The sequence below is a fragment of the Hypanus sabinus genome, chromosome 17 (genome assembly GCF_030144855.1).
Source record: "Hypanus sabinus isolate sHypSab1 chromosome 17, sHypSab1.hap1, whole genome shotgun sequence".
In the NCBI taxonomy this organism is placed as follows: Eukaryota; Metazoa; Chordata; class Chondrichthyes; order Myliobatiformes; family Dasyatidae; genus Hypanus; species Hypanus sabinus.
Window position 1 is genome coordinate 26,131,151 of NC_082722.1, and position 26,377 is coordinate 26,157,527.

Here is a 26,377-nt window from a genome sequence, read left to right on the forward strand (position 1 = left end):
GAGGCCCAAGTTTTGTAACTTCTCAATCAGGATGGTGGGAATGATGGTATTAAATACTGGACTATAGTCGATCCTGACATAGGTGTTTCTGTTGTCCAGGTGGTCTAAAGACATGTGAAGAGCCATTGAAATTGAATCTGCCGCTGACCTATTGTGGCCATAGGCAAATTGTAATGGGTCCAGGTCCTTGCTGAGGAAGGAGTTCAGTCTGGGCATGACCAACCTCTCAAAGCATTTCATCACTGTCGAAGTGAGTTCCATGGGGCGATGGTCATTAAGGCAGCTCACATTATTCTTCTGAGGCACTGGTATAATTGTTGGCTTTTTGAAGCAAGTGGGAACTTCTGCCTGTGGCTGTGAGAGATGGAAAATGTCCGTGAATACTCCTGCCAGTTGGTTGGCACAGGTTTTCAGAGCCTTACCAGGTACACGGTCGGGGCCTTCCACCTTATGAGGGTTCACCTTCTTTGAAGGCAGCCTAACATTGGCCTCAGAGACAGAGATCTCAGGGTCAATGGGTGCAGCAGGGATCTTCACAGCTGTAGTTACATTCTCCCTTTGTAATATGATGTTGTAATAGCCAGGAAGAAGCTATTGAATGTTTCTTAAACACAGACAAGGTATTTCTGACCTGTTAAAACATAGAAACATAGAAAACCTGTAGCACAATACAAAGTCGGTGATTGGAAATTTCTGTTCCAAATTTCACATATGTTGCTGAGTAATTTCAGGGATACTTTGGCTAGAATTATTGCCTTACCACAGACTTTATATAGAGGAGGAAGGAGCCTTCACAATTCCTTTTGTAAATGGTCTGTTGAATGTGTATTCAGAGCCTAAAGCAAAGACATAATGCTAATGATTTATGAGGCATTGGGCAGACAGCATTTGGATTATCATAACCAGTTTTGGGCCCCTGATTTAAGAAAGGATCTGCTGGCATTGGGGAGGATCCAGAGTAGATTCACGAGAATGATCTCAGGAATGAGAACTGTTTGATAGCTCTTGGCCTGTGCTCACTGGAGTTTAGATCTCATTGAATCCTATCAGCTATTGAAAGGCCTAGATAGAGTGAATGTGGAGAGGAGGTTTCCTATAGTAGGGGAGTCTAGGGCCAGAGGGCACAGACTTGGAAATGAAGGACATCCCTTTTGAGGAGATGTGGAAGAATTTCTTTAGCCAGTGGGTGAAGAATCTGTGGAATTCATTGCCACAAATGGGAGTGGAGGCCAGGTTATTGGATACATTTAAATTGGAGGTAAATGGGTTCTTCATTAACGGGGGTGTCAAATTTTATGGGGAGAAGGCAGGAGAATGAAGCTGAGAGGGAAAGTAAATCAGCTGTGATGGAAAGGCAGAGCAAACTTGATGGGCTGAATTGCTTAATTCTTCTCTTTTGTTTTATGAATTACTGAACACTTATAGATATTTGCACCATTGTTATTGTTCTGATGAGAGGAAGGTACTTTCCTGAAGGAACTGCTGAGTCTATTAACCATCTATCCAGTCATTCACAAACTGGAAGCCAATTAATTCCTTTGTACACCATCAAAGTAGCTTGTGTAAAGTGATTAAGCAACATTTAGAAGTGAACACACTCCAACGTTATTCACGGTAGTTTTCTGTTTTCCACTTAGCCATTTATCTGAAATATTGTGAACTCTAGTGTGAGAAGAACAAACATCATTCCAGACTGGTCAGCAGACATCTTATCAGATCCTTGAGGAGTTTAATGTTGTGAAATAATTGATTACTTTTCTTGTTCCCACCAAAAAAATTACAAGGTTAAAAATTGTACATTTTGACGTTTTTTTTATTAGCTGGTTATAATGGATGGATAAGAAAAGATATTGTTTGACTTGTGTATTGAATAAGTCCTTCCTTAAGTCAGTTTCTGTACTGTTTGAAACAAAGAAAACTTTATTCACCATGCTAGTGTAATTGTATAGTCCTAGGAAGCATTAGCCAGTTAAAGTCAATGTTGACGTTTATTATTGTACATCATAGCACAGCAACGACAGTCTGCAAACAACGGGTACTTTGAAACCATTCTCGGCTGTAGGCTAAACTTTATTAAAAACAGCTGTTTTATTGTTTAGATGAATGTGCAGTTTCCATGGAGAAACATGTGTTTACCAGAGTCACAGCCTGGACGTAGCTGAACTTTCATTTCCTTTGGGTGCTTCACCCATAAGTATCAAAGATGCCAAAGAATCTCATACACTTTATTGATTCTTCAAGTATCTTATCTTTGAAAAATTCTCCAAGAACAAGATATATTTAGCTTTAGGCTGACACTACAGTCGCTGGGTTAAATTTTCCCATTCTGGATGCCATGATGAAATCACAAATGAACTGCCAAGGGTTTCCCGTAAGCTGCCTGCTGCCTGCAAGGAAGTGTTCATGATGGATAACGACACCACAATGTAAATTTATCCTTCTGTCATGTGAACATTTCCAATCATTTGTAAACAACAAAGAAAACAATCATCATCAATCTAGGTTGTTAGAAACAGGGGAAGAACTCTTGGTAAATAGTACTGTGGTTTATTAGCATCATAGTAATTTTTGAGCGTGTCATTTTTTAAATTCAAACTTTTTTTAGATGAATAATATTACGTAAGCACCCATGCAGTTCATTATACTGCATGCTGTTTTAGCTTTCTGTCCATGTGATGTTATGGAATCGGATACGTGGTGATGGTAGAGGCAGATATACTCGAGACTTTTCAGAGATGTTTAGAAGGACACATGAATGTGGGAAAATGGAAGGAGACAGACATTGTGTGCACAGAGAGGATTAGTTTAGTTAGTCATTTAGATTACTAATTTAATTAGTTTGGCATAACATCACAGCCTGATCCTGTGCTGTACTGTTCTCCGTTCAATGTATTCTGTAGTTTTACTCTTTACACGAAGCTTTAAGGACGTGCAACAGAGCAGTCTATTTCCAAATTTAAAGTGTGCCAAGGAGGGTGGAAAGTACTTGTACAAGGTTTCAATGCTAAACGTACGAGGGGTGATTGACAAGTTCGTGGCTATGGTCGAATGAATCAATTTTAGAAAATCTAGCACATTTATTTTTCAACATAATCCCCTCCTACATTTACACACTTAGTTCAGCGGTCGTGGAGCATACGGATCTTGGACCTCCAGAAAGTGTCCACAGCAGGGGTGATTGATAAATTCATGGCCCAAGGTAGAAGGAGATGTGTTATACAGCTCTCATTATATGCACATGCAGTTCAACACTGAGTGATAATGCAGAAAGTTTGAAGTTAATAACTCATCTCCTTCTAAGGCCACGAACTTATCAATCAATCCTGATGAGTTATTAACCAACCTTTCTGCATGATCACTGAAACAGTTGACCTGCATGTGCATGTAACAAGAGCTGTATAACTGATCGCCTTCTACCTTAGGCCACAAACTTATCAATCACCCCTGTTGTGGACACTTTCTGGAGGTAAAAGATCCGAATGCTCCACGACCGCTGGACTAAGTGTATAAATGTAGGAAGGAACTATGTTAAAAATAAATGCACTAGGTATTCTAAAAGTGACTCCTTCTACCTTAGCCATGAATTTATCAATCACCCCTCATATCAATTGATCCTACTATGCTCCTATATTGTTATCAGTAAAGATTTAATTTTGCATAAAAACAATCACTATCAAAAATCTCATTAAAATAGCATAACTCATTCATCTGCCAATAATCTTATGAGCTGGGTGATGTCAGGTTATGGTATCTCACTAAGTCCCAGTCATTTACAGAGGCATACTTATGAGGTTCCCCTCCCGGTGATTTCGGGTGATTATTCATTACACAGTGGTTAGAGCATGAAATGTCTGCTTTGGTATCCTGTGCTGTACCCTTATGTGGTGTTAATCTAAAAAGGGTGCAAGAAGTAAAGTGAGGACATTAAAGCCTTTAGCTCCAACACAGGCCAAATAATGATAGAGGCTGGATAAATTTAAACACACTGTTTCCAGTTTGAAACTTTGATTTATTTCCTTGGTGCTGATGTATTGAGAATTTTGAAGCTATCATTCAGTATTTGCAGGGACTTTGTTGGCATCGACAAATATTAAATAAGAAACAAAGGTTTGAAATCGTGCACTCAAGGATTTGACACTGAGATTCATGAAGTTTCTATACTATAAAATTTAGCAGCTCCAGCTTGCAGTATGTTGCCACATAGGCCATTGGCTGGAATGCTACAAAGAGCTCCAGCAATACCAGCCTATCAAAGCAAAACTGCTTCTGAACTTGGAGCCTTCACCTTACAGTTAGATAAGTAGCTAAAAGTAAACATCAGTAATCTAAGTAAAATATTAAAGTAATTATTTCCAAGTTATGTTTAAAACTATAAGTATATTCTTTTTTATAATGGAGATATGAAATGCATTTCCATTATGTACTTTACCAGATAAATTGTAATTAATACCTTTGTGCTTATTTTCTCATTCTTATGTAGCTGCAGACACATGATTGTGTTAACACAAAAATTCTGTTAATGCTTTGGAGCTTGGGGTTGTGGAACAGTTACGCGTGGAGTTTAAATGCCAGACTAAAAAAGTGAGCGGGGCCTGTCAGAACTAGAGATCTCACTTGGTCACACTTAGTCACTTGACCAGGGCCAACAGAAAGAAGTTAGGTTTAACTGTGGGAGTGGCCAGTGTTGGAGTGGGCCATTGTGGGAGTGGGCCATTGTGGGAGTGGGCCAGTGTTGGAGTGAGCCAGTGTGGGAGTGGGCCAGTGTTGGAGTGGGCCAGTGTGGGAGTGGGCCAGTGTGGGAGTGGGCCAGTGTTGGAGGGGGCCAGTGTGGGAGTGGGCCAGTGTTGGAGTGGGCCAGTGTGGGAGTGGGCCAGTGTTGGAGTGGGCCATTGTGGGAGTGGGCCAGTGTTGGAGGGGGCCAGTGTGGGAGTGGGCCAGTGTTGGAGTGGGCCAGTGTGGGAGTGGGCCAGTGTTGGAGTGGGCCAGTGTGGGAGTGGGCCATTGTAGGAGTGGGCCAGTGTTGGAGTGGGCCAGTGTGGGAGTGGGCCAGTGTTGGAGTGGGCCAGTGTGGGAGTGGCCAGTGTTAGAGTGGGCCATTGTGGGAGTGGGCCAGTGTTGGAGTGGGCCAGTGTGGGAGTGGCCACTGTGGGAGTGGGCCAGTGTTGGAGTGGGCCAGTGTGGGAGTGGCCACTGTGGGAGTGGGCCAGTGTTGGAGTGGGCCAGTGTGGGAGTGGCCACTGTGGGAGTGGGCCAGTGTTGGAGTGGGCCAGTGTGGGAGTGGCCACTGTGGGAGTGGGCCAGTGTGGGAGTGGCCATTGTGGGAGTGGCCAGTGTTAGAGTGGGCCATTGTGGGAGTGGGCCAGTGTGGGCGTGGCCATTGTGGGAGTGGGCCAGTGTGGGAGTGGCCATTGTGGGTGTGGCCAGTGTTTTAGTGGCCATTGTGGGAGTGGGCCAGTGTTGGAGTGGGCCAGTGTGGGAGTGGCCACTGTGGGAGTGGGCCAGTGTTGTAGTGGCCACTGTGGGAGTGGCCAGTGTTAGAGTGGGCCATTGTGGGAGTGGCCAGTGTTAGAGTGGGCCATTGTGGGAGTGGGCCAGTGTGGGAGTGGCCAGTGTTGGAGTGGGCCAGTGTTGGAGTGGCCATTGTGGGAGTGGGCCAGTGTGGGAGTGGCCAGTGTTGGAGTGGGCCATTGTGGGAGTGGGCCAGTGTGGGAGTGGCCATTGTGGGAGTGGCCATTGTGGGAGTGGCCATTGTGGGAGTGGGCCAGTGTGGGAGTGGCCATTGTGGGAGTGGCCAGTGTTGGAGTGGGCCAGTGTGGGAGTGGCCACTGTGGGAGTGGGCCAGTGTGGGAGTGGCCAGTGTTTTAGTGGCCATTGTGGGAGTGGCCAGTGTGGGAGTGGCCATTGTAGGAGTGGGCCAGTGTGGGAGTGGCCAGTGTTTTAGTGGCCATTGTGGGAGTGGCCAGTGTTGGAGTGGGCCAGTGTGGGAGTGGCCATTGTGGGAGTGGACCAGTGTGAGAGTGGACCAGTGTGGGAGTGGGCCAGTGTGGGAGTGGGCCAGTGTGGGAGTGGCCATTGTGTGAGTGGGCCAGTGTGGGAGTGGCCATTGTGGGAGTGGCCAGTGTTAGAGTGGGCCATTGTGGGAGTGGGCCAGTGTGGGAGTGGCCATTGTGGGAGTGGGCCAGTGTGGGAGTGGCCAGTGTTTTAGTGGCCATTGTGGGAGTGGGCCAGTGTTGGAGTGGGCCAGTGTGGGAGTGGCCATTGTGGGAGTGGACCAGTGTGGAGTGGACCAGTGTGGGAGTGGCAAGCTGAGGCTATGGCTCAAGAAGTTTTTGCAAGGAGAAGCAGAGGCTGAGGCATATTTTCTTTCCATCTCTCTCTCTCTCTCTCTCTCTCTCTCTCTCTCTCTCTCTCTCTCTCTCTCTCACTCTCTCTCTCTCTCTCTCTCTCTCTCACTCACTCTCTCTCTCACTCTCTCTCTCTCTCTCTCTCTCTCTCTCCCCCCCCCACCCTCCAGTAGAGCTTCTCCTGCAGGATGTGGGAGAGCATGGAGACCTCCAGTGTCCTGGGCAACTACACCTGCAAGAAGTACATCCAGCTGCAGCTTCTTACAGACCGTGTTAGGGAACTGGAGCGGGACAGCCTTCTGATTATTCGGGAGAAGGAGGGGCTGATTGACAGGAGATACAGGGAGATGAAGTGCAGGACACAGGCAACTGGGTGACCATCAGGAGGGGGGAAAGGGGAGAGGGAGCCTGTGCAAGGCATTCCTATGGCTGTTTCCATCAATAACAGGTTTGGGTACTGTATTTGTCACTGAATCTGTGTCTGTACCTTAGAAGCAAAGTGGGAAGGGAGTTAAGAGGCAAACAAGTGATAGTGGCTTCATTGGTTAGGGCAACAGACAGGAGGTTACATGGGTAAAAACAAGATTCCCAGATAGAAGGATGCCTCACATCTCAGATCAAGTCCATAACTTTCTTAAGGAGGAGGTACCAATGACATGAGCAGGAAGGGTGATGAGGTCCTGCAAACTGAGCTCAGGGCGTTAAAGGACATGACTTCCAGAGTACTGATCTCAATGTTGCTACCGATGCCATGTGCTAGTGAGGCTGGATATAGGAAGATAGTGTGCGAGGGGGTTTCAGAGTTTTGGAATGGGACTCTCTTCCAGGGGAGCTGGGACCTGTATAGACGGGGTAGTTTGCACCTGAACCGGAGGAAGGCCAGTATCCAATGAGAGCTGCAAAGGGATGGGAAGCAGAGTGCCAGGGGAGGTAGAAGAGTGGCTGTGGAGAAAGTAGATGTTCAGCCCACGTACAACGACAGGTACTGAAAGATCAAATGTGGCACGAATAATCCTGAGTTGCACCTATTTCGATACAGGGAGCATTGTAAATGAGACAGGTGAGCTTAGTTGCATGACAGATAGATAGGGCTGTAAGATCTTCTGTTACATCGGCTTTCATAATTCAGAGTACTGTGTCTAGGAGTTGGGATGTTATGTTGAAGCTGTATAAGACATTAGTGAGGCCATATTTGGAGTATTGTGTGCAGTTCTGGTCACCGACCTACAGGAAAGCTATCAATAAGATTGAAAGAGGTCAGAGAAAATTTACAAGGATGAGGACCTGAGTTATAGGGAAAGGTTGAATAGGTTAGATTTTATTCCCTGGAGCATGGGCAAATGAAGAGAGATGTGACAGAGAAATACAAAATTATGAGGGGGTATAGGTAGGGTAAATGCAAGCAGGCCTTTTCCACTGGGGTCAGGTGAGACTAGAACTAGAGGTCATAGGTTAAGGGTGAGAGGTGAAATATTTAAGAGGATCTTAAGGGGGAGCTTTTTCACTCAGAGGGTGGTGCGAGTGTGTAACGAGTTGCCAGCAGAGTGGTGCATATGGGTTCAATGGCAGACTAACAGTTCAGTACAGACTAGATGGGCTGAAGGGCCTGTTTCTGTGCTGTAGTGCTCTATGACTCCAGCACTCTATTCTGCTGATGCTGGAAATATTGAGCAATGCACAAAAATTGTTGGAGGAACTCAGCAAGTCGGGCAGCATCCATGGAGAGGAATTCACAACTGACATTTCGGTCTGAGAGTCTTCATCAAAACAGACCATCAGTCCTGTTGAAGGATCTTGGCCTTAAACATCGATTGTTTATACTCCTCAAAAAATGCTGGCTGACTTGCAAAGCTCCTCCAATAGTTTGTGTGTGTTGCACAAAAATATTCCATTTATGTTTAACATAGGCATTAAATGTTTATTTTTAAAGGACTAATTTCTACATAAATTATATAAAGATTTAGCATAAATCTGGTGTTTCCATACTGAAAATCATGTTATATATTATAGTTACTTTCAACTAAAAGCTCGTTAAAGCTGAATGACTATATATTTTACTAAGTCTTCAGCAGGTTAACCAAACCATTTCCCCCATTTATAACAAGCCAAATAAACCAGAAATAACTTTTAACATGATTTCCCTTTTGCCTTTTCATCATATGTTCCAGCTCCTTTGTAGGCTCCCACATAACCTGTATTCTCTAACATGTCCTCTCGACCAATCTTCCCTTTGCCTTTTCCACCTTCATCAAAGCGTTCCTTGTGGGAGCCTGTATACTTGGATGTGTCAGTCAGCCTGTTAACAGCACCAGTCTTCGTTACTTTCTAAAAACAAAATAAAACTTTGTTAAAAGAAGAAAATTAAGTTAGAAGTTCATTTCATCCACTTTGTTATTTTCTGATGCAGTCAGGCCCACACCTGGGTTCATGACCAGCTCACAAGACAGTGACAATTATAGAATCATCATAATCAGAATCGCCTTTATTAACTCCGACATATGTTGTGAAATTTCTTGTTCTGTGGCAGCATTTGGCCCTTTGAGACTGTTCCACCATTGGATATGATCGATAATTCCAGATTGATTATTCAGTCAACTGATAAGGGGTTTTGATCCAAAATGTCAACTGTTCATTTCCCTGCTAAGATGCCACCTGACCAGTTGAGTTCCTCCTGCAATTTGCTTCTTGTTCTAGGTTCCACACATCTGCAATCTTTGTGTTGCTATTCAAATTCTGTAATGTATGTATTCCGTTTTCTTCCTGTATACCTTGACCCCTCTAGCCCCAAGGAGAATATTTAATTTCTTCTTAACTCTGTTCAATGATATGATTTCATTGCGGAATTCCATACTCTCTGAACAGCCTGTCCTCATTCAAATAACAGATGGAATGTACATGCATGTTAATCCATTACTCATAGGGATTTTATTAGGAAATACAATGTCTGTGATGAAATCACATAAAGAATTGGCAACAAATGTCACAGATACATGATTTTTTTGTTAATTTGTTTTTTATTCAAGTTCATCATCAAACAAACATTTCCATAAGATGTATTTCAGATACAGTACATATATATCATATATTCATATTTCCCACAAATCTCCACATAATATTTATCTGAGCTATACACTTATAGAAAAGTGTGGAAAGAAAGAACAAGCAAAAGGAGAAAACTGTGCATAAGTAAGGAGTGATTTTCTTCATACAACATAATCATTGATATGTGAGAATAAAATCTGGCTTATGAGATGTTAAGTAGTTAAACCATTTTTCCCAGTATATATCAAATTGTTCCAATTTATGATTAACAGATGCTGTTTGTTATCTTCTCCAATTTGTAAATGTCCATTGTAATTTCCATCCATGCACTTAAGGTTGGGCTCTCCTGTGATAACCATCTCCTGGTCAGAGTCTTTTTATCAGTCACCAGCAGTATATTCATTAAATATTTATCTCTTTTCAACCATTCATGAGGTATATACGCAAAATATATAGTCTTACTTTCTAAGGGTAGTTCACATTTAAAAATGTCTTGTAGGGTATTGTGTATCCCACTCCAATAGTCTTTGATAACGGGGCAATCTCAGAAAATATCATAGTGTTTGCATTTTGATTTCCACAATTTCTCAAGCAAACAGGGAGGTTACTATCATAATGGGATTTCTGAGAGGGTGTAATAAAATATTTTATCAAGTTTTTCCATCCGAACTCCCTCCATTTCTGTGAACTGGTACACTTCCATTGATATTATTGCCCATGCTTCCTCAGATATAACTATCCCTTCTTCCTTCTCCCTTCTCCCATTTTGTTTTAATGTATGAAGTCAAATGTGTTTCAAGATTTGACAAACCCTTATGCATGCTTGAAATGATTCTACTACCGCTATCTGAATAACGTTATCCTTTTCTAAATAGCTCTATCAAACATGTACTTGCCTTAGTTACATTTTTAACCCTCCTATTAACATACTGTCGCATCTGCAAATAACGATAAAAGTCTTGTTTTTCTAATGTGTTTCTCTTTAAGCATTTGAAAACTAAACAGTGTTCCTTCTTTCATTATATTGCATAGAACTGTTTTTCCTTTAGCTGTCCAGTCCTTAAATCTAGTGTTACGTACCCGTGACACATGACAGTGGTGTACTTGTCACGTGACAGTGGTGTTGAAGCTATACTGCACTTAAGGTAGTGGTCTCGTGATGGTGGAGTGATGTTATTTTCCCGCCAGTAGAGGTCATGTGACAGTTTTTTTTTACAGGGTATAAAAGGAGGACCCCTCCCTGTGAGGAGGGGCAGTTTGTGGCTGGATTTGCCATTTTGACTCCATGCCACTGCATGGTCCAATATTATGACGCAGTTTGGTTGAAAGATGGAGTTTTATTTAATGCCTAAAGTTTAAAAGGTCACTGCTGGCAATTTCTTTATAATACTGCCAGTTAAAAATCAGTGGAGAGTGAAGATCGGAGTTCAGGAGCTAAAAGATCGAGGAAAGTCGATTTCGACGGTGAAACAGGTTCGACCTTGTTTGATCCTCATTCAGAAGGAATTCGTTGGCTGTCCCTCTGATAACCCCTGTGAATAGCAGAAAGGGTTTGGGTACAGTTTTATGAAGGAAAGGTCAGTGCCTTTAAGCCGTTTCATTTTCATCTTCGTAAATTCTCCATGGGAAAAGTATAGTTCGACTGGGAACCACAACAACATGACATGAAAGAGAATTTAAATCATCTAAAAAGTCTCTCCTTTAATGGACTGTAAGCATTTTGAACTTTTGCAGGACTACTTTGAAGAACTGTTTTTGCAACATCGCCTTAAGAACTGTTTAAGCTGATTTCCGGTTACGTTAGTGGTTTGTTTACTTTTGGGGGGGGTTTGTTTTTCAGTGTTTAATAAATGTTTTATTTGTTATAAAAACCCCTGCCTCACTTATATATTTATTGTTGCTGAATCCGTAACACTAGCATTCGGTTTATTCAGAGTAAAATCCGAGTCATATGCACACCATTTAAGAATTGCAATATCTCCCTCTAGTTTATATTCTTTTATAATAGTTTTCCATATCTTAAGAGTCCATTTCACCCATAGGTTATCAATAGTATTTATGTAACTTAGTAGGTTATCAGCCAAAATTGCCTGTATGGGGATGGAAAGTATCCTCTCCTCAATGTTTTTCCATTGAGTGTCATATGATGGGTTGCACCAACATATCACAACTCTCAACTGTGCTGCAAAATAATAATCTCTAAGAGAAGGTAGGCTCCATTCCCCCTTTTCCTTGGCTAATTGCAAAGTTTTGAGACAAATTCTAGGCCTTTTACCTTGCTGTATATATCTTGATAACATCTTGTTTCATTCATTGAATTGATTTTGGTTGATCTCTCTATTGGTAGGGTCTGAAAGAAATATATTAGTCTGGGCAATATATTCATTTTAATGGATTCAATCCTTGAACTGAGACTAAAAAAATGAATTAGGTTCCATCCTGTTATATCTTCCTTAATTTTTTTATATATAGGCGGATAATTGCATTCTGATAATTTTGCCAAATCTTTTGGCATAATGATGCCCAAATATTTGAAAGACTGTTTGCTATGCCCAGGGATATCTACTTTCAATTTCTCTTGGTGGGCTATAGTTATATGAAAGTAAATGGGTTTTATCTATGTTGATCTTGTATCTTGATAATTGTCCATATTGTTCAAAGGATTGCATCAATTTAGGTAAAGAGTATATTGGTTGCCCTAGATAGATCAAAATGTCATCCGCATAACAGGCCAATTTATGCTCTGTCCCTTTAATAGTGATTCCGCTGATACCTTCATTTTGTCTGATATATTGAACTAGTGGTTCCAGATATAATATGAAGAGTAGCGGTGACCATGCACAACCCTGTCTTGAGCCCCTTTCTAGGGTAAAACTATTCAATAGTTATCTATTGATTTTAATCCTAGCAGTGGGGTTGTCATATATATAGTTTTAATAATTGTGTCATGTAAACCAAATCTATGTAAAACTCTGTAAAGAAAATTCCAATTAACCGAATCAAATGCCTTTTCAGCATCCACGCTTATCACTATTGCTTTAATTTTATTTTAGTGTCCTTCGTATATTGTCTTGTGTTTGGCGTTGTTGTATAAAGCCTGTCTGATCATTATGTATCAGCGTGGGTAGAAACTCTTCTAATTGATTGGCCATGATGGAGGTAAATAATCTACAACCTACATTAAGAACAGATATTGGTCTAAATGACCCACATTCCATTTTTTCCTTGCCTTCTTTCAGTGTAGCTGAGATTATCACCTCCTTCTAACTGGGTGGTGTTTGCACCTTTTTTAAAGCCCAGTTCAGCATGGGGAGTAAAACAGGAATTAACTCATTTTTAAATTCTTTGTACCCCACTGCCATATATCCATCTGATCACGGTGACTTGCTTAATTTAAGCCTACTAATTGCAGTTTCAACTTCAGTTATGTCAGCAGTCATCATTCTATTTTGTTCTTCACTTAAAGTGGGTAACTCTAGAGAATTCAGGAAGGTATCAATTTGGTTTATGCTTCCCCCTGGAACTTTGGAATATAGAGTTTTGTAAAACACTTCAAAAGCTTCTTGAATTTCACTTAGCTTATTTTTTTTATCACTTTTGTTCTTGGATCCCTAATTCTATGAATTGTATTTTCTGTTATCTTTTTTTTTTTCAGTCTCCACACCAGTATCTTCATAGAGTTAGATCCACTTTCATAGTGTCTCTGTTTCAGAAACATCAGATTTTTCCTGATTTCTTGTGTAGCCAAACTATTAATTTCATTCCTAGTTTAAAAAAAAAATCCTCTAATGTGTCTTGTGCCAAACTTAATTTGTTTTTTTTTCTAGCTCCTTCAACTTATTTTGTAATTCTTCTAATGCTTTATTCCTTACTTTTCTCCTAGATGAAGTTATCACTATAATCTTCGCTCTTAAGACAGTCTTCAGAGTCTCCCATAGAATGGGAGGTGAAACCTCTCCATTATCACTGAATTCTAAGTAAAGACCAATTTCTTCTTTAATTTGTTCCTTAAAATAGGGATCATTAAGTAGACTTGAATGTAGTTTTCGAACAGTATTCTTTGGTTGTAGGTCAAAATCAACAGATACATATATAGGTGCATGGTCAGTTACATCTATTGTCCCAATTCCACAGATGTTTATTTTGTCTTTATCTTTTCCAAATGTTATGAAATAGTCTGTTCTTGAATATAAAGAACAGGGAACAGAATAATGAGTGTAATCCCTTCTGTTGAGGAAAAGGTCCCTCCATATATCAATTAAACCAACATCCTCAAAATGTGTGTTAAATTTCTTATGAAAGGACTTTGGTTCATAGGCTTTTCTATTGGAAGAGCCTAACTTCAGTGTAATTGTAAGTTTAAGTCTCCCTCACATATCAAGAGACCTTCTTTTCCCTTTACCATAATATTAGTAATTTTCTGGAAGAAACTAATATTACTTCCTGGGGGGGGAGGAGGGGGGAGAGGAGGGGGGAGAGAGAGAGGGAGGGAGACTGTTTCCATCTATATTCCCCCTTATCAGAATATATCTGCCCTCCTTATCTCCCATTTCGAATACTTCAAAATTTAGCTTGCTTGAGATGAGAATAGCAACACTTCGCTTATGTCCTGATTTATATGAGGAGAAAAACAAATTAGTGAAGTCCATTCTCTTTAGTTTTCCATGCTCATTATCACTTCATATACTGTAAATGTCCTGTAAATATACTACATGGGCTTGTTCGTTCTTCATTTTTGATAAGAGTTTTACTGTATTTAATTGGATTTAACAGCCCATTAATATTAAAAGAAATAAATTTTACTTTGTCCTTAGCCATGTGTATTTATCTGTCAGTATATCATTAAAATTAGCAAAATACAACATAATCGATCTACGCCCTGAACAAATAAGAACCAAGAAACACGAATGAAAAAAAAGACACTGAAGGTGTGATTCCAAGGCTGAGGTCTCTAGTAGATGAGCCTGAGTCTAGCCGTGGGGGATCGCCTCTCCTACCTGTAAGTTGAGGGCCCCCACTGCAGTACCCATAAAATTAAGTGAACAAATCTGTGTCCATTACATAGAAAAGACTTCCCTGTGTATTCCTCCCATGTATATATTCTTATATAGGTGGGGAAAAAGGTGTGAATAAATGAATAAAAAAATAAAATAATTTAGTAATATAAAATGCAAATTGCGTTATGTACTACTTGAGATAAGTATAGCACCGTCTATTTTTGCTTCTGTTTAGTTTATCAACACTTTTGAAATTAGTCAGACCTTATGGCTCTTCTGGAGGGGGTGTCATCTGAAAACTCACAGTCTCTTCCTGATATTCTTCTCTCGCCCTCCTCCCGTCCCCTGCTTTCTCGATTCTCTCACTATTTCCTGAGCAGAGTGGGATAGCTGCTCAGCCAGGCTTTCCCTCGGTTTGATCACGCTGACAGGCAACCCTCTGGCCTTCATGTCTGCAGTCGCCTCTTCCATTGTCTGATACAGCCACGTCCCATCTTCATAAAACACTCGCAGTTTAGCAGGGTATGGAGTCTGGAGTCTAATCTTTCTTTGCTTTAACTCGCTTTGCTTCAGAATATTCTGTTCGGTTCTGCAGGACTGCTGGGGGGTAATCTTGATCAAAATATATTAATTTCCCATTCAAAAATACCCTCTTCTTCCCCCAGGCCCTGCGCAGAATCTCTGCTTTGGTTTTGTACCGAAGGAATCTGATTACTATTGACCGTGGCTTATTTCCCCTGTTTCCAGAAGGCCTCGGGACGAGCGCGCGGGGTGCTCTCTCAATGTCAAGTGCCATGGTCAGGAGAATCTCCAGTGTGTCCCATAGCAAGTTTTCTACAAACTCCACCATAGACAACCCCTCCGCTCCTTCAGGGGTATTATATATCCTGATATTCTTTCACCGTGACCTTCCTTCTTGGTCGAGTGATTTATTTTCTTGTTGATTTAACATTTATCATCTTACTTAACGTCCATTCCACATTTTGAACATGATCTTCCACCTTTTCAATTCATGTCTCTGCCGCCGTTATTTTTTGATAAACGTTGGTGAACTCTGACTTGATATCGTTTAATTGCTGTTTAATGTCTTTTTGGAATTCTCGTATCTCTTCCAGAATTTTTACTAAATTCGCCGCTTTGCCTGAACGAGGCCCAGCGTCAGCCTCGCTATCACGTGCTCATGTAGGAGAGCCGCTCGCTGCACCCTCCTCGTCCACGAGCTCCACAGTGATGTTTTTTTACCTCCATTCCTTTTCCCCATTCTTGCCCCCCTTATCAATTCAGATATTTTCAAGAGATCTAGTACTTGGCGGATTAAGAGGATGAAATAAACATTTTCCCGGAGGAGCTATTATTCTAGGCTGCCGTTCTGAACCATAACATCACTGGAAGCTGATACATAGTTTCTAAAACTGACCAGCCTTTAGCAACTTGCAATTTTAATTTAAATAATATCTAGTCTTATTTTAACATGTGAATGAATTGAACACACACATGAATGTTTGAGGAACTCAACAGGCAAGGCATCAATGGAAAAGAGTAAACGGTCGACGTTTCGGGCTGCGACTCTTCATCAGGATTTCCATCATCTGCAGATCTTTTTGTGCTTGTTGTCATGATTTGACATTTTTACACTGTAACCAACAGAAGAGATCCAGTTTTGATCAATGCAATTTTAGTTATATTTCACATACATGAATACGTTCAGTTCAGAGTAACCAATCATTTAAACACAAATAAACAGAAGAGATTCTACAGATGCTGGAAATCCAGAGCAGTACACACAAAGTGCTGGAGGAACTCAGCAGATTAGGCAGCATCTATAGACAGAGTAAACAATTTCATGCCAAGATCCCTCATCATTATTTAAATATATATTCACGTTTGCCCAGACAATGATGTGCAGGTTATATTTCCTCTAGCTGTAAGAAAACAGCAGAGAACAACAAGAGAACTGAAGCTCAGTGGGCCAAAACTGAAACAAGATGCATGTTTCAGCTCCAAAGACCTTCATCGGAACTCAGAACAACAAGATCAGTTTGTTCTGAGTAGTAGAAAAGATGACGGGAGGATGGGTAGAGCAAGGGGAGTCTTTCCGACAGGGAGAGAGAAAATTGATGAACTTGTGCTTTTTTGTCTGTGTGTTGTATTGTTAATAGTGAGGTCATTGAATATGCCCAAAAGGACATATTCCTTCTGCTTTCATGCTTAAGAAGTCCTGGAAAATAAAGGAACTAAAAACAAACCCCCTGTTAAAGATTAATCACTCCCAATAAAATTGCTGTTTGCTGATAAAAGGGAGGATTAGATAGCCAGAAGGCTAGATACTGTTCTGACCTGAAAAAAAAACCAATACTACTCAGGCAACAACTCTTCTGTGGGTCAAAATGAAGGAGATGTCTTGTGCTGTGGCAACCACCTTATGCAGGCACCCAGAGACGAGATGGGTGAAGGATGGCCCACTATAGACAGTGGAAGATCAGCAGTTCCATCAGAGGGGATTTGGGGTGAGTTAACATTCACTTACTTTTGGGAAGATCGTAATGTTACATAATCTGGTCACAGTGCTCGTGGTGTCAGCAGGCGGCAAGGATCATGAAAGTGTCAAGGTAGACTGGTGACGCCCACGTTGCCACTCACCTGGTTACACCTACCATCTGCCAGCTTGTACCCATTCCCCTACCCCCAGCTTCTCATTCTGACTTCTTCACCCTTCCTTTCCAGTCCTGATGAAGAGTCCCGGCTCGAAACTCTGAACTTCCATTCCCTGCCGTAGATGGTGCCAGACCAGCTGAATCCCTCCAGTATTTTGTGTGTTGTTGGTGGGAGGCTCCATAGATACCCAGAGGACAGTCAGAGTAAGTCAGTTACACGGGGACCAACCCATCAGTTCCAGGCGCCAAACTCCGCTGCCTCCGCAGCCTCAGGCACCTCATGAGGCCGTTATTCAGACTCAGGCTCCTGATGAAGGGTCTCGGCCCGAAACGTCAGCTACTCTTCTCTCACGGATGCTGCCTGACCTACTGAATTCTTCCAGCGTTGTTTGCAAGGGGGACGGAATGGTGTGTTTAAAGCAATGAACCTGATTGCAGTTATATGTTTGTATGGATGTAAACTTACAAAAAGACAAGGCAAGATTGTTTGTCAGCCTGTTCTTTTCCAGCTAAATACCATTAGACAACAGTTATCATACATGTGCAGATTCACTGTTCATCTTTAATATAGAAATGGACAAGTTAATGTCTGGAAAAGATATAGTGTACATAAAATTAAGATAAAACTAGATAAATCAATCACGATTAATGTGGTGTTACTTTGATCATCTTGTGAATTTTTCTGCACAAAACCATTCAAGGTATTTTTGTTTGCAACCGCAGAGGGAGTGGATCATCAGAAATTCAGATGCTCAAGGCACTAAGGCAAATAAGGACTGTAGTCAGAAATTCAAATGCACAAGGGATCCAAGACATTGCGGGGCAGTTTTGGAGAACCGCCTTACGTTTTCCTGCCTTATTTTTTAATGTCGCCTCATCCCCTGTCCTCAGCAACAACGTCCTGTGTCTGGTGATCGTATGATGCATGAAACATGCGAGGTGGCATTTCTTCCCTCGCTGGGGGATTTCTGCAGATTCACTCACCGTTACACCAATATTTGCTGGATCTTTCCCTGCAACCAGCTTGTAAGCAGCCGCGGTAGCTTCCTCCTTAGTGTGGCCTTTGAATCTCTTTGGCGCCAGCTCTGCCAGAGCACTTTTAAACTCTTCAAAGGTGATTATGCGAGCTGTTTTGGCCCTGTGTGTATATGTAATTAAAATACTTCATTTCTCATTTTAAAAATGGCCATAAGAATTAAATCATTATATCATTATACCGTGTTTAAAATGTGCATCAGTTAAACTTCCTCATATGTAGAATTTGGAATTTGCAAATCACTTGAACAGTTAATACTGTACTTTTCTTTATTGTATACACTTTTCAAATGAGACATCCATAGAAACATAGAAAACCTACAGCACAATGCAGGCCCTTTGGCCCACAAAGTTCTGCTGAACATGTCCCTACCTTAGAAATTACTAGGCTTACCTATAGCCCTCTATTTTACTAAGCTCCATGTACCTATCTAAAAGTCTCTTAAAAGACCCTATTGTATCCACCTCCACCACCATTGCCGGCAGCCCATTCCATGCACTCACCACTCTCCGAGTAAAAAAACTTAACCCCTGACATCTCCTCTGTACCTATTCCCCAGCACCTTAAAACTATGTCTTCTCGTGCTAGCCATTTCAGCCCTGAGAAAAAGCCTTTGACTATCCACACGATCAATGCCTCGCATCATCTTATCATCTATCAGGTCACCTTGCATCATCCATCACTCCAAGGAGAACAGACCGAGTTCACTCAACCTACTCTCATAAGGCCTGCTCCCCAGTCCAGGCAACATCCTTGTAAATCTCCTCTGCACCCTTTCTATGGCTTCCACATCCTTCCTGTAGTGTGGCAACCAGGAATGAGCACAGTACTCCAAGTGGGGTCTGACCAGGGTCCTATATAGCTGCAACATTACCTCTCGGCTCCTAAATCAATTCAACAATTGATGAAGGCCAATACACCGCACACTTTCTTAACCACAGAGTCAACCTGCGCAGCTGCTTTGAGTGTCCTATGGACGAGGACCCCAAGAACCCTCTGCTCCTCCACACTGCCAAGAGTCTTACCATTAGTACTATATTCTACCATCACATTTGACCTACCAAAATGAAGCACTTCACACTTATCTGGGTTGAACTCCATCTGCCACTTCTCAGCCCAGTTTTGCATTCTATCAATGTCCTACTGTATCCTCCGACAGCCCTCCACACCATCCACAACACCCCAAACTTTCGTGTCATCAGCGAATTTACTAACCCATCCCTCCACTTCCTCATCCAGGTCATTTATAAAAATCACAAAGAGTAGGGGTCCCAGAACAGATCCCTGAGGCACCCCACTGGTGACTGACCCCCATGCAGAATATGACCCGTCTACAAACATTCTTTGTGTTCTGTGGGTAAGCCAGTTCTGGATCCATAAAACAATGTCCCCTTGGATCCCATGTAACCTTACTTTCTCAATAAGCCTTGCATGAGCTACCTTATCAAATGCCTTGCTGAAATCCATATACACTACATCTACTGCTCTACCTTTATCAATGTGTTTATTCACATCCTCAAAAAATTCAATCAGGCTCATAAGGCAGTACCTTGACAAAGCCAAGCTGACTACTCCTAATCATATTATACCTCTCCAAATATTCATAAGTCCTGCCTCTCAGAATCTTTTTCATCAATGTACCAACCACTGAGGTAAGACTCACTGGTCTATAATTTCCTGTTCTATCTCTACTCCACTTCTTGAATAAAGGAACAACATCTGCAACCCTCCAATCTTCCGGAACCTCTCCCGTCCCCACTGATGATGCAAAGATCATTGCCAGAGCCTCAGCAATCTCCTCCCTCGCCTCCTACAGTAGCTTGGGGTACATCTCCTACAGTATTCCTACAGTAGCTTGGTCCTGGTAACTTATGCAACTTAATGCTTTCCAAAAGCTCCAGCACATCCTCTTTCTTAATATCTACATGCTCAAACTTTTCAGTCTGCTGCAAGTCATCACTACAATCACCAAGATCTTTTCCATAGTGATACTATATCTGCAGCACTATTATAATATAGTGTTGTAGTATTATAGTATTTGAAGTTTTAAGGAATATTATCTGATGTATAGATATTGACCCTAATGTAGAGATGAAGGGGTAGAATCTGAGGGGAGATTATGGGAATGTGGAGAGAAAAGGTAAAGATTAAAAACCTTTAAAGATTAGCTTTATTTGTGTAAGGGAAATTAATTGCTAAGGAACTTCAATTAAAGTTGGTCACTAATAAGTTGGATATGGACATTGAAGTGATTAGAGAATACCTTTATTCGTGAATAAAGGAAGAATGATTCTCTAACAGCGCGATTGACAAGTCTTCGAAAGAAAGATAGTCGCAGTTTTTTTTATACTGTGACGCACACAGAAAATCAATTACAAAGGTTAAACAAAGTTAATCCTGTGTGTTTGATCAATTCCCATGAAAATGCTGGAGACTGTCTCTTTTCTGCCCACAACACACACAGATAGGTTGTCAGAACAGCTTTGAAACTAGGATAGATTATTGCAAGCATCCTGAGAACACAGGCTGAAAGGTGAGTCTTTATTTATGACATTAAGAAGGTGTATTAAATCCTTAGACCCAGTAAGTCATTAAAGTACAAAAGTATAATTTGTTTTATATGTTTGTACTGGATATATGAAGGAAAACCATACTGTTTAATTGTCAGGAACTTGACTGCCTACAGGGTCCTCCCTACAATGTATGGTCATCTCTGTCTCCATCTTGCTTATGCTGATGTTCTGCACTAAGATCAGCACCAGGCATATTGTCAATTAAACAAAGGAGCGGGGTGGCAACAACTCAGATATTTTAACCCTTTATTCAGAATTTTCTTCCACAATTAAGTCACGTAGCCTCATGGTGTACAACAGTCGGCTAGAAAGTAGTACCACATAGGCTTGTGTTTACAGCGGTAGGCTAGAGGGCAGTACCATGTAGTCTTGTGTTTACAGCAGTAGGCCAGAGGACAGTACTGTGTAGTCTTGTGTTTACAGCAGTAGGCCAGAGGACAGTACCGTGTAGTCTCGTGTTTACTGCAGTAGGCCAGAGGACAGTACCGTGTAGTCTCGTGTTTACTGCAGTAGGCCAGAGGACAGTACCGTGTAGTCTCGTGTTTACTGCAGTAGGCCAGAGGACAGTACCGTGTAGTCTCGTGTTAACAGCAGTAGGCCAGAGGACAGTACCATGTAGTCTCGTGTTTACAGCAGTAGGCCAGAGGACAGTACCGTGTAGTCTCGTGTTTACAGCAGTAGGCCAGAGGACAGTACCGTGTAGTCTCGTGTTTACTGCAGTAGGCCAGAGGACAGTACCGTGTAGTCTCGTGTTTACTGCAGTAGGCCAGAGGACAGTACCGTGTAGTCTCGTGTTTACTGCAGTAGGCCAGAGGACAGTACCGTGTAGTCTCGTGTTAACAGCAGTAGGCCAGAGGACAGTACCATGTAGTCTCGTGTTTACAGCAGTAGGCCAGAGGACAGTACCGTGTAGTCTCGTGTTTACAGCAGTAGGCCAGAGGACAGTACCATGTAGTCTTGTGTTTACAGTGGTGGGCCAGAGGACAGTACCGTGTAGTCTCGTGTTTACAGCAGTAGGCCAGAGGACAGTACCGTGTAGTCTCGTGTTTACAGCAGTAGGCCAGAGGACAGTACAATGTAGTCTTGTGTTTACAGCGGTGGGCTAGAGGGTCAGTATCATGATTCGCTGCTGATGTAAGCATTAAGCAATACAGGCACTCAGTTCTATAGTCTCACAAATGTATTTACCAGAATCAGTTGGCCAAAATCCTCCATCATTTGTCTGATGTACGTCAAAACGCGTCATTTACATCAAATCAGATCAGTGAGGATTGTGTTGGGCTGCCTGCAAGTGTCGTCATGCTTCTGGCAATAGCAGCTCACGCCCACAGCTCACTGACCCTAACCGTACATCGTTGGAACGTGGGAGAAAGCCAGACACATTGGACTGTTGACACTGACTGCCCCGCTACCAGGGAAACATGGTGTGGGAATAGAACTCCTCTGCAAGTTAACATAGTCAATGGGCTGAATGGCCTTCTGTGGTGTTAGAAGGAGATACAGAAAAGTGAACTCGGCTATTGCATCAGTCATGATTGACTTTCATGTTAACCTGAGTAAGTGTGGATATCAGTCTGTTTGGTAACAGGGAGAGAAGGTGCATGCAATGGATATTCTTAAAACACATCATGCTGAAAATGTACAGAGGGTCAGGCGTCATCTCACAGAGGAAGGGGGATTATTTCAGCAGATAATTCTCTGCGCTTTGCCTTTTCAGACTCACTGGAGCAGGAACTGCTTTGGGGCAGCTGCTGATATTTCTGTTTGAGCCTTTAAGTTACATGAAGTACTGGCAATACAGAACAGACAGAGCACGTTTTATATTTTGGGTGGTGAGTTGGAGAGTTATCTCTACCGTAAGACATAAGAGCAGAATTAGGTCATTTGGACCCTCAAGTCTGCCCTGCCATTTAATCATAGCTACAGTGATCATTTTCCCCCTCCTCAGCCCCACTCCCCAGCCTTCTCCCCATAACCTTTAATGACACGTCCAATCAAGAACTGATCCAGCTCTGCCTGAAATGCACCCAATGACCTGCCCTCCACAGCTGCCTGTGGTAACATATTCCACAAATTTACCACCCTCTGGCTAAAGAAATTTCTTCGCATCTCTGTTTTAAATGGATGCCCCTTTTTGTTGAGGCTGTGCCCTCTTGTCCCAGACTCCCCCACCATGGGAAACATCCTTTCCACATCTACTCTGTCTAGGCCTTTCAACATTTGAAAGGTTTCAATGAGATCTGCCCCCCCAATCACTCTAAATTTCAGCGAGATACAAGGAGGTACAAGGTGCCTCTCCCTCCATTAGCCTGCAGGTCTCCCTTGTGCAAGGAGCAGCAGTTGTTTAGCCCTCACACCACAAAAAAATCAGGGTCACATGAAGCCGTGGGAGCAGGTGGTGGACGGTCATATGAGCAGCTGGTGCACATCACAAGTCCTGGTGATGTGACCCCTGACGCCAGGCAGACAGTCTCTGAAGAGTATTGATAATGGCTGCGATTAACTGACTTGCAAAGGCACTGCCCAGAAGAAGATAATGGCAAGCCACCCTATAGAAAAATTTATCAAGAACAATCATGGCAGGACGAAGGGTTTCAGTCTGAAATGTCAACTGTACACTTTTCCTAGGTGCTGCCTGGCCTGCTGAGTTCCTCTGACATTGTGTGTGTATTGATAGGAGAGGAGATTAGGTCATGGGAGAAAGGAAGGAGGAGGGATATCAGAGAGAGGTTAGAAACATAGAAACATAGAAAACCTACAGCACAATACAGGCCCTTCAGCCCACAAAGCTGTGCCGAACATGTCCCTATCTTAGAACTACCTAGGCTTTACCCATAGCCCTCTATTTTTCTTATCTCCATGTATCCATCCAGGAGTTTCTTAAAAGACCCCATCGTTTCCGCCTTCACCACAGCTGTCGGCAGCACATTCCACGCACTCACCACTCTCTGCGTAAAAAAATTACCCCTGACATCTCCTCTGTACCTACTCCCCAGCACCTTAAAACTATGTCTTCTCGTGCTAGACATTTCAGCCCTGAGAAAAAGCCTCTGATTATCCACACCATCAATGCCTCTCATCATCTTATCATCTATCAGGTCACCTTGCATCATCCATCACTCCAAGGAGAACAGACCGAGTTCACTCAACCTACTCTTATAAGGCCTGCTCCCCAATCCAGGCAAATTCTTTGTAAATCTCCTCTGAACCCTTACTATAGTTCCCACATCCTTCTTGCAGTGAGGTGACCAGAACTGAGCACAGTACTCCAAGTGGGGTCTGACCAGGGTCCTATATAGCTGTAATATTAACTCTCAGCTCTTAAGCTCAATCCCATGATTGATGAAGGCCAATGCACCGTATACCACCTTAACCACAGAGTCAATCTGCACAGCAGCTTTGAGAGTCCTATGGAGTCAGACCACAAGATCCCTCTGATCCTCCACACTGCCAAGAGTCTTACCACTAATACTACATTCTGCCATCATATTTGACCTACCAAAATGAACCACTTCATACTTATCTGGGTTGAACTTCATCTGCCACTTCTCAGCCCAGTTTTGCATCCTATCAATGTCCCACTGTAACCTCTGACAGCCCTCCGCAGTATCCACAACACCACCAATCTTTCTGTCATCAGCAAATTTACTAACCCATCCCTCCACTTCCTCATCCAGGTCATTTATAAAAATCACAAAGAGTAGGGGTCCCAGAACGGATCCCTGAGGCACCCCACTGGTGACTGACCCCCATGCAGAATATGACCCATCTACAACCACTCTTTGCCTTCTGTGGGTAAGCCAGTTCTGGATCCACAAAGCAATGTCCCCTTGGATCCCATGTCACCTTACTTTCTCAATAAGCCTTGCATGGGGTACCTTATCAAATGCCTTGCTGAAATCTATATACACTACATCTACTGCTCTTCCTTCATCAATGTGTTTAGTCACATCGTCAAAAAATTCAATCAGGCTCGTAAGGCACGGCCTGCCTTTGACAAAGCCATGCTGACGACTCCTAATCATATTATACCTCTCCAAATGTTAATAAATCCTGCCTCTCAGGATCTTCTCCATCAACATGTCAGGAGCAGGGATAGGAATGGACCCAAATGCAGGATGTAGGCACTGAAGTACAGGGTAGGATAGGAGGGGGATGCCATGGTATGCAATGGGTAATGCTGGGGCTGAAGCAGAGAGTCTTAGTCGGGCAGGCAGAGCAGGATCCCAGAGTTCAGGCAGACAGAGCAGGATCCCAGAGTTCCAGCGAGGCAGAGCAGGATCCCAGAGTTCAGGCAGACAGAGCAGGATCCCAGAGTTCCAGCGAGGCAGAGCAGGATCCCAGAGTTCCGGCGAGGCAGAGCAGGATCCCAGAGTTCCGGCGAGGCAGAGCAGGATCCCAGAGTTCCGGCGAGGCAGAGCAGGATCCCAGAGTTCAGGCAGACAGAGCAGGATCCCAGAGTTCGGGTAGACAGAGCAGGATCCCAGAGTTCAGACAGGCAGAGCAGGATCCCAGAGTTTGGGCAGACAGAGCAGGATCCCAGAGTTCAGGCAGACAGAGCAGGATCCCAGAGTTCGGGCAGACAGAGCAGGATCCCAGAGTTCAGACAGGCAGAGCAGGATCCCAGAGTTCAGGCAGGCAGAGCAGGATCCCAGAGTTCCAGTGAGGCAGAGCAGGATCCCAGAGTTCCGGCAAGGCAGAGCAGGATCCCAGAGTTCAGGCAGACAGAGCAGGATCCCAGAGTTCCAGCGAGGCAGAGCAGGATCCCAGAGTTCGGGCAGACAGAGCAGGATCCCAGAGTTCAGGCAGACAGAGCAGGATCCCAGAGTTCCAGCGAGGCAGAGCAGGATCCCAGAGTTCGGGCAGACAGAGCAGGATCCCAGAGTTCCGGCAGACAGAGCAGGATCCCAGAGTTCCGGCAGGCAGAGCAGGATCCCAGAGTTCGGGCAGACAGAGCAGGATCCCAGAGTTCCGGCAGGCAGAGCAGGATCCCAGAGTTCAGGCAGGCAGAGCAGGATCCCAGAGTTCAGGCAGACAGAGCAGGATCCCAGAGTTCAGGCAGACAGAGCAGGATCCCAGAGTTCCGGTGAGGCAGAGCAGGATCCCAGAGTTCCGGTGAGGCAGAGCAGGATCCCAGAGTTCGGGCAGACAGAGCAGGATCCCAGAGTTCCGGTGAGGCAGAGCAGGATCCCAGAGTTCCGGCAAGGCAGAGCAGGATCCCAGAGTTCCGGCGAGGCAGAGCAGGATCCCAGAGTTCCGGTGAGGCAGAGCAGGATCCCAGAGTTCCGGCGAGGCAGAGCAGGATCCCAGAGTTCCGGCAAGGCAGAGCAGGATCCCAGAGTTCCGGCGAGGCAGAGCAGGATCCCAGAGTTCCGGCAGACAGAGCAGGATCCCAGAGTTCCGGCAGAAGGCAGGGTCTTGAGGTACATGGCTTGGCTGGAGGAGAGCCCTCCCGACGGAGGCAAAGGGGTAGAACAAGGACTATGTCTAGGGTGACCAGCATGACAGCCATGATTTCCCCGGTAACTCGGGAGAGGCAGACAGCGCGAGCGAGGCAAAACGGGCGGTGCAGTGGGACCAGCACATACAAGAAAAAGCAGAGGAACAAGACAAACCTGGACAGAACAAATACAGAGCAGGTCAGAGCCCGGGCAGGGTAAACAGGATGCGGAGCAGAATACAGAACCCGGGCAGGGTAAACAGGATGCGGAGTAGGTCAGAACCCGGGCCG

At 43.5% G+C, this 26,377-nt stretch overlaps 1 protein-coding gene across 2 annotated transcripts in view; it reads right to left on the minus strand.

The window, feature by feature from the left end:
* Nucleotides 1–6,373: 6,373 nt before the first annotated feature.
* The window catches only part of LOC132406761 (tubulin polymerization-promoting protein family member 3-like), a 56,623-nt gene continuing 36,619 nt past the window's right edge, over nucleotides 6,374–26,377 (minus strand). Inside the window, exons 3-4 of one of the 2 annotated variants that reach the window (XM_059992705.1) lie at nucleotides 18,022–18,175; nucleotides 6,374–8,669 (exon numbers count right to left, since the gene is read on the minus strand). In XM_059992705.1, the coding sequence (XP_059848688.1) occupies nucleotides 8,472–8,669; nucleotides 18,022–18,175 (352 nt within the window). In that variant the 3' untranslated portion in view covers nucleotides 6,374–8,471. Of the gene's footprint in view, nucleotides 8,670–15,314; nucleotides 16,018–18,021; nucleotides 18,176–26,377 lie in introns of those variants that run through there. The other variant, XM_059992707.1, reaches the window with a different exon arrangement.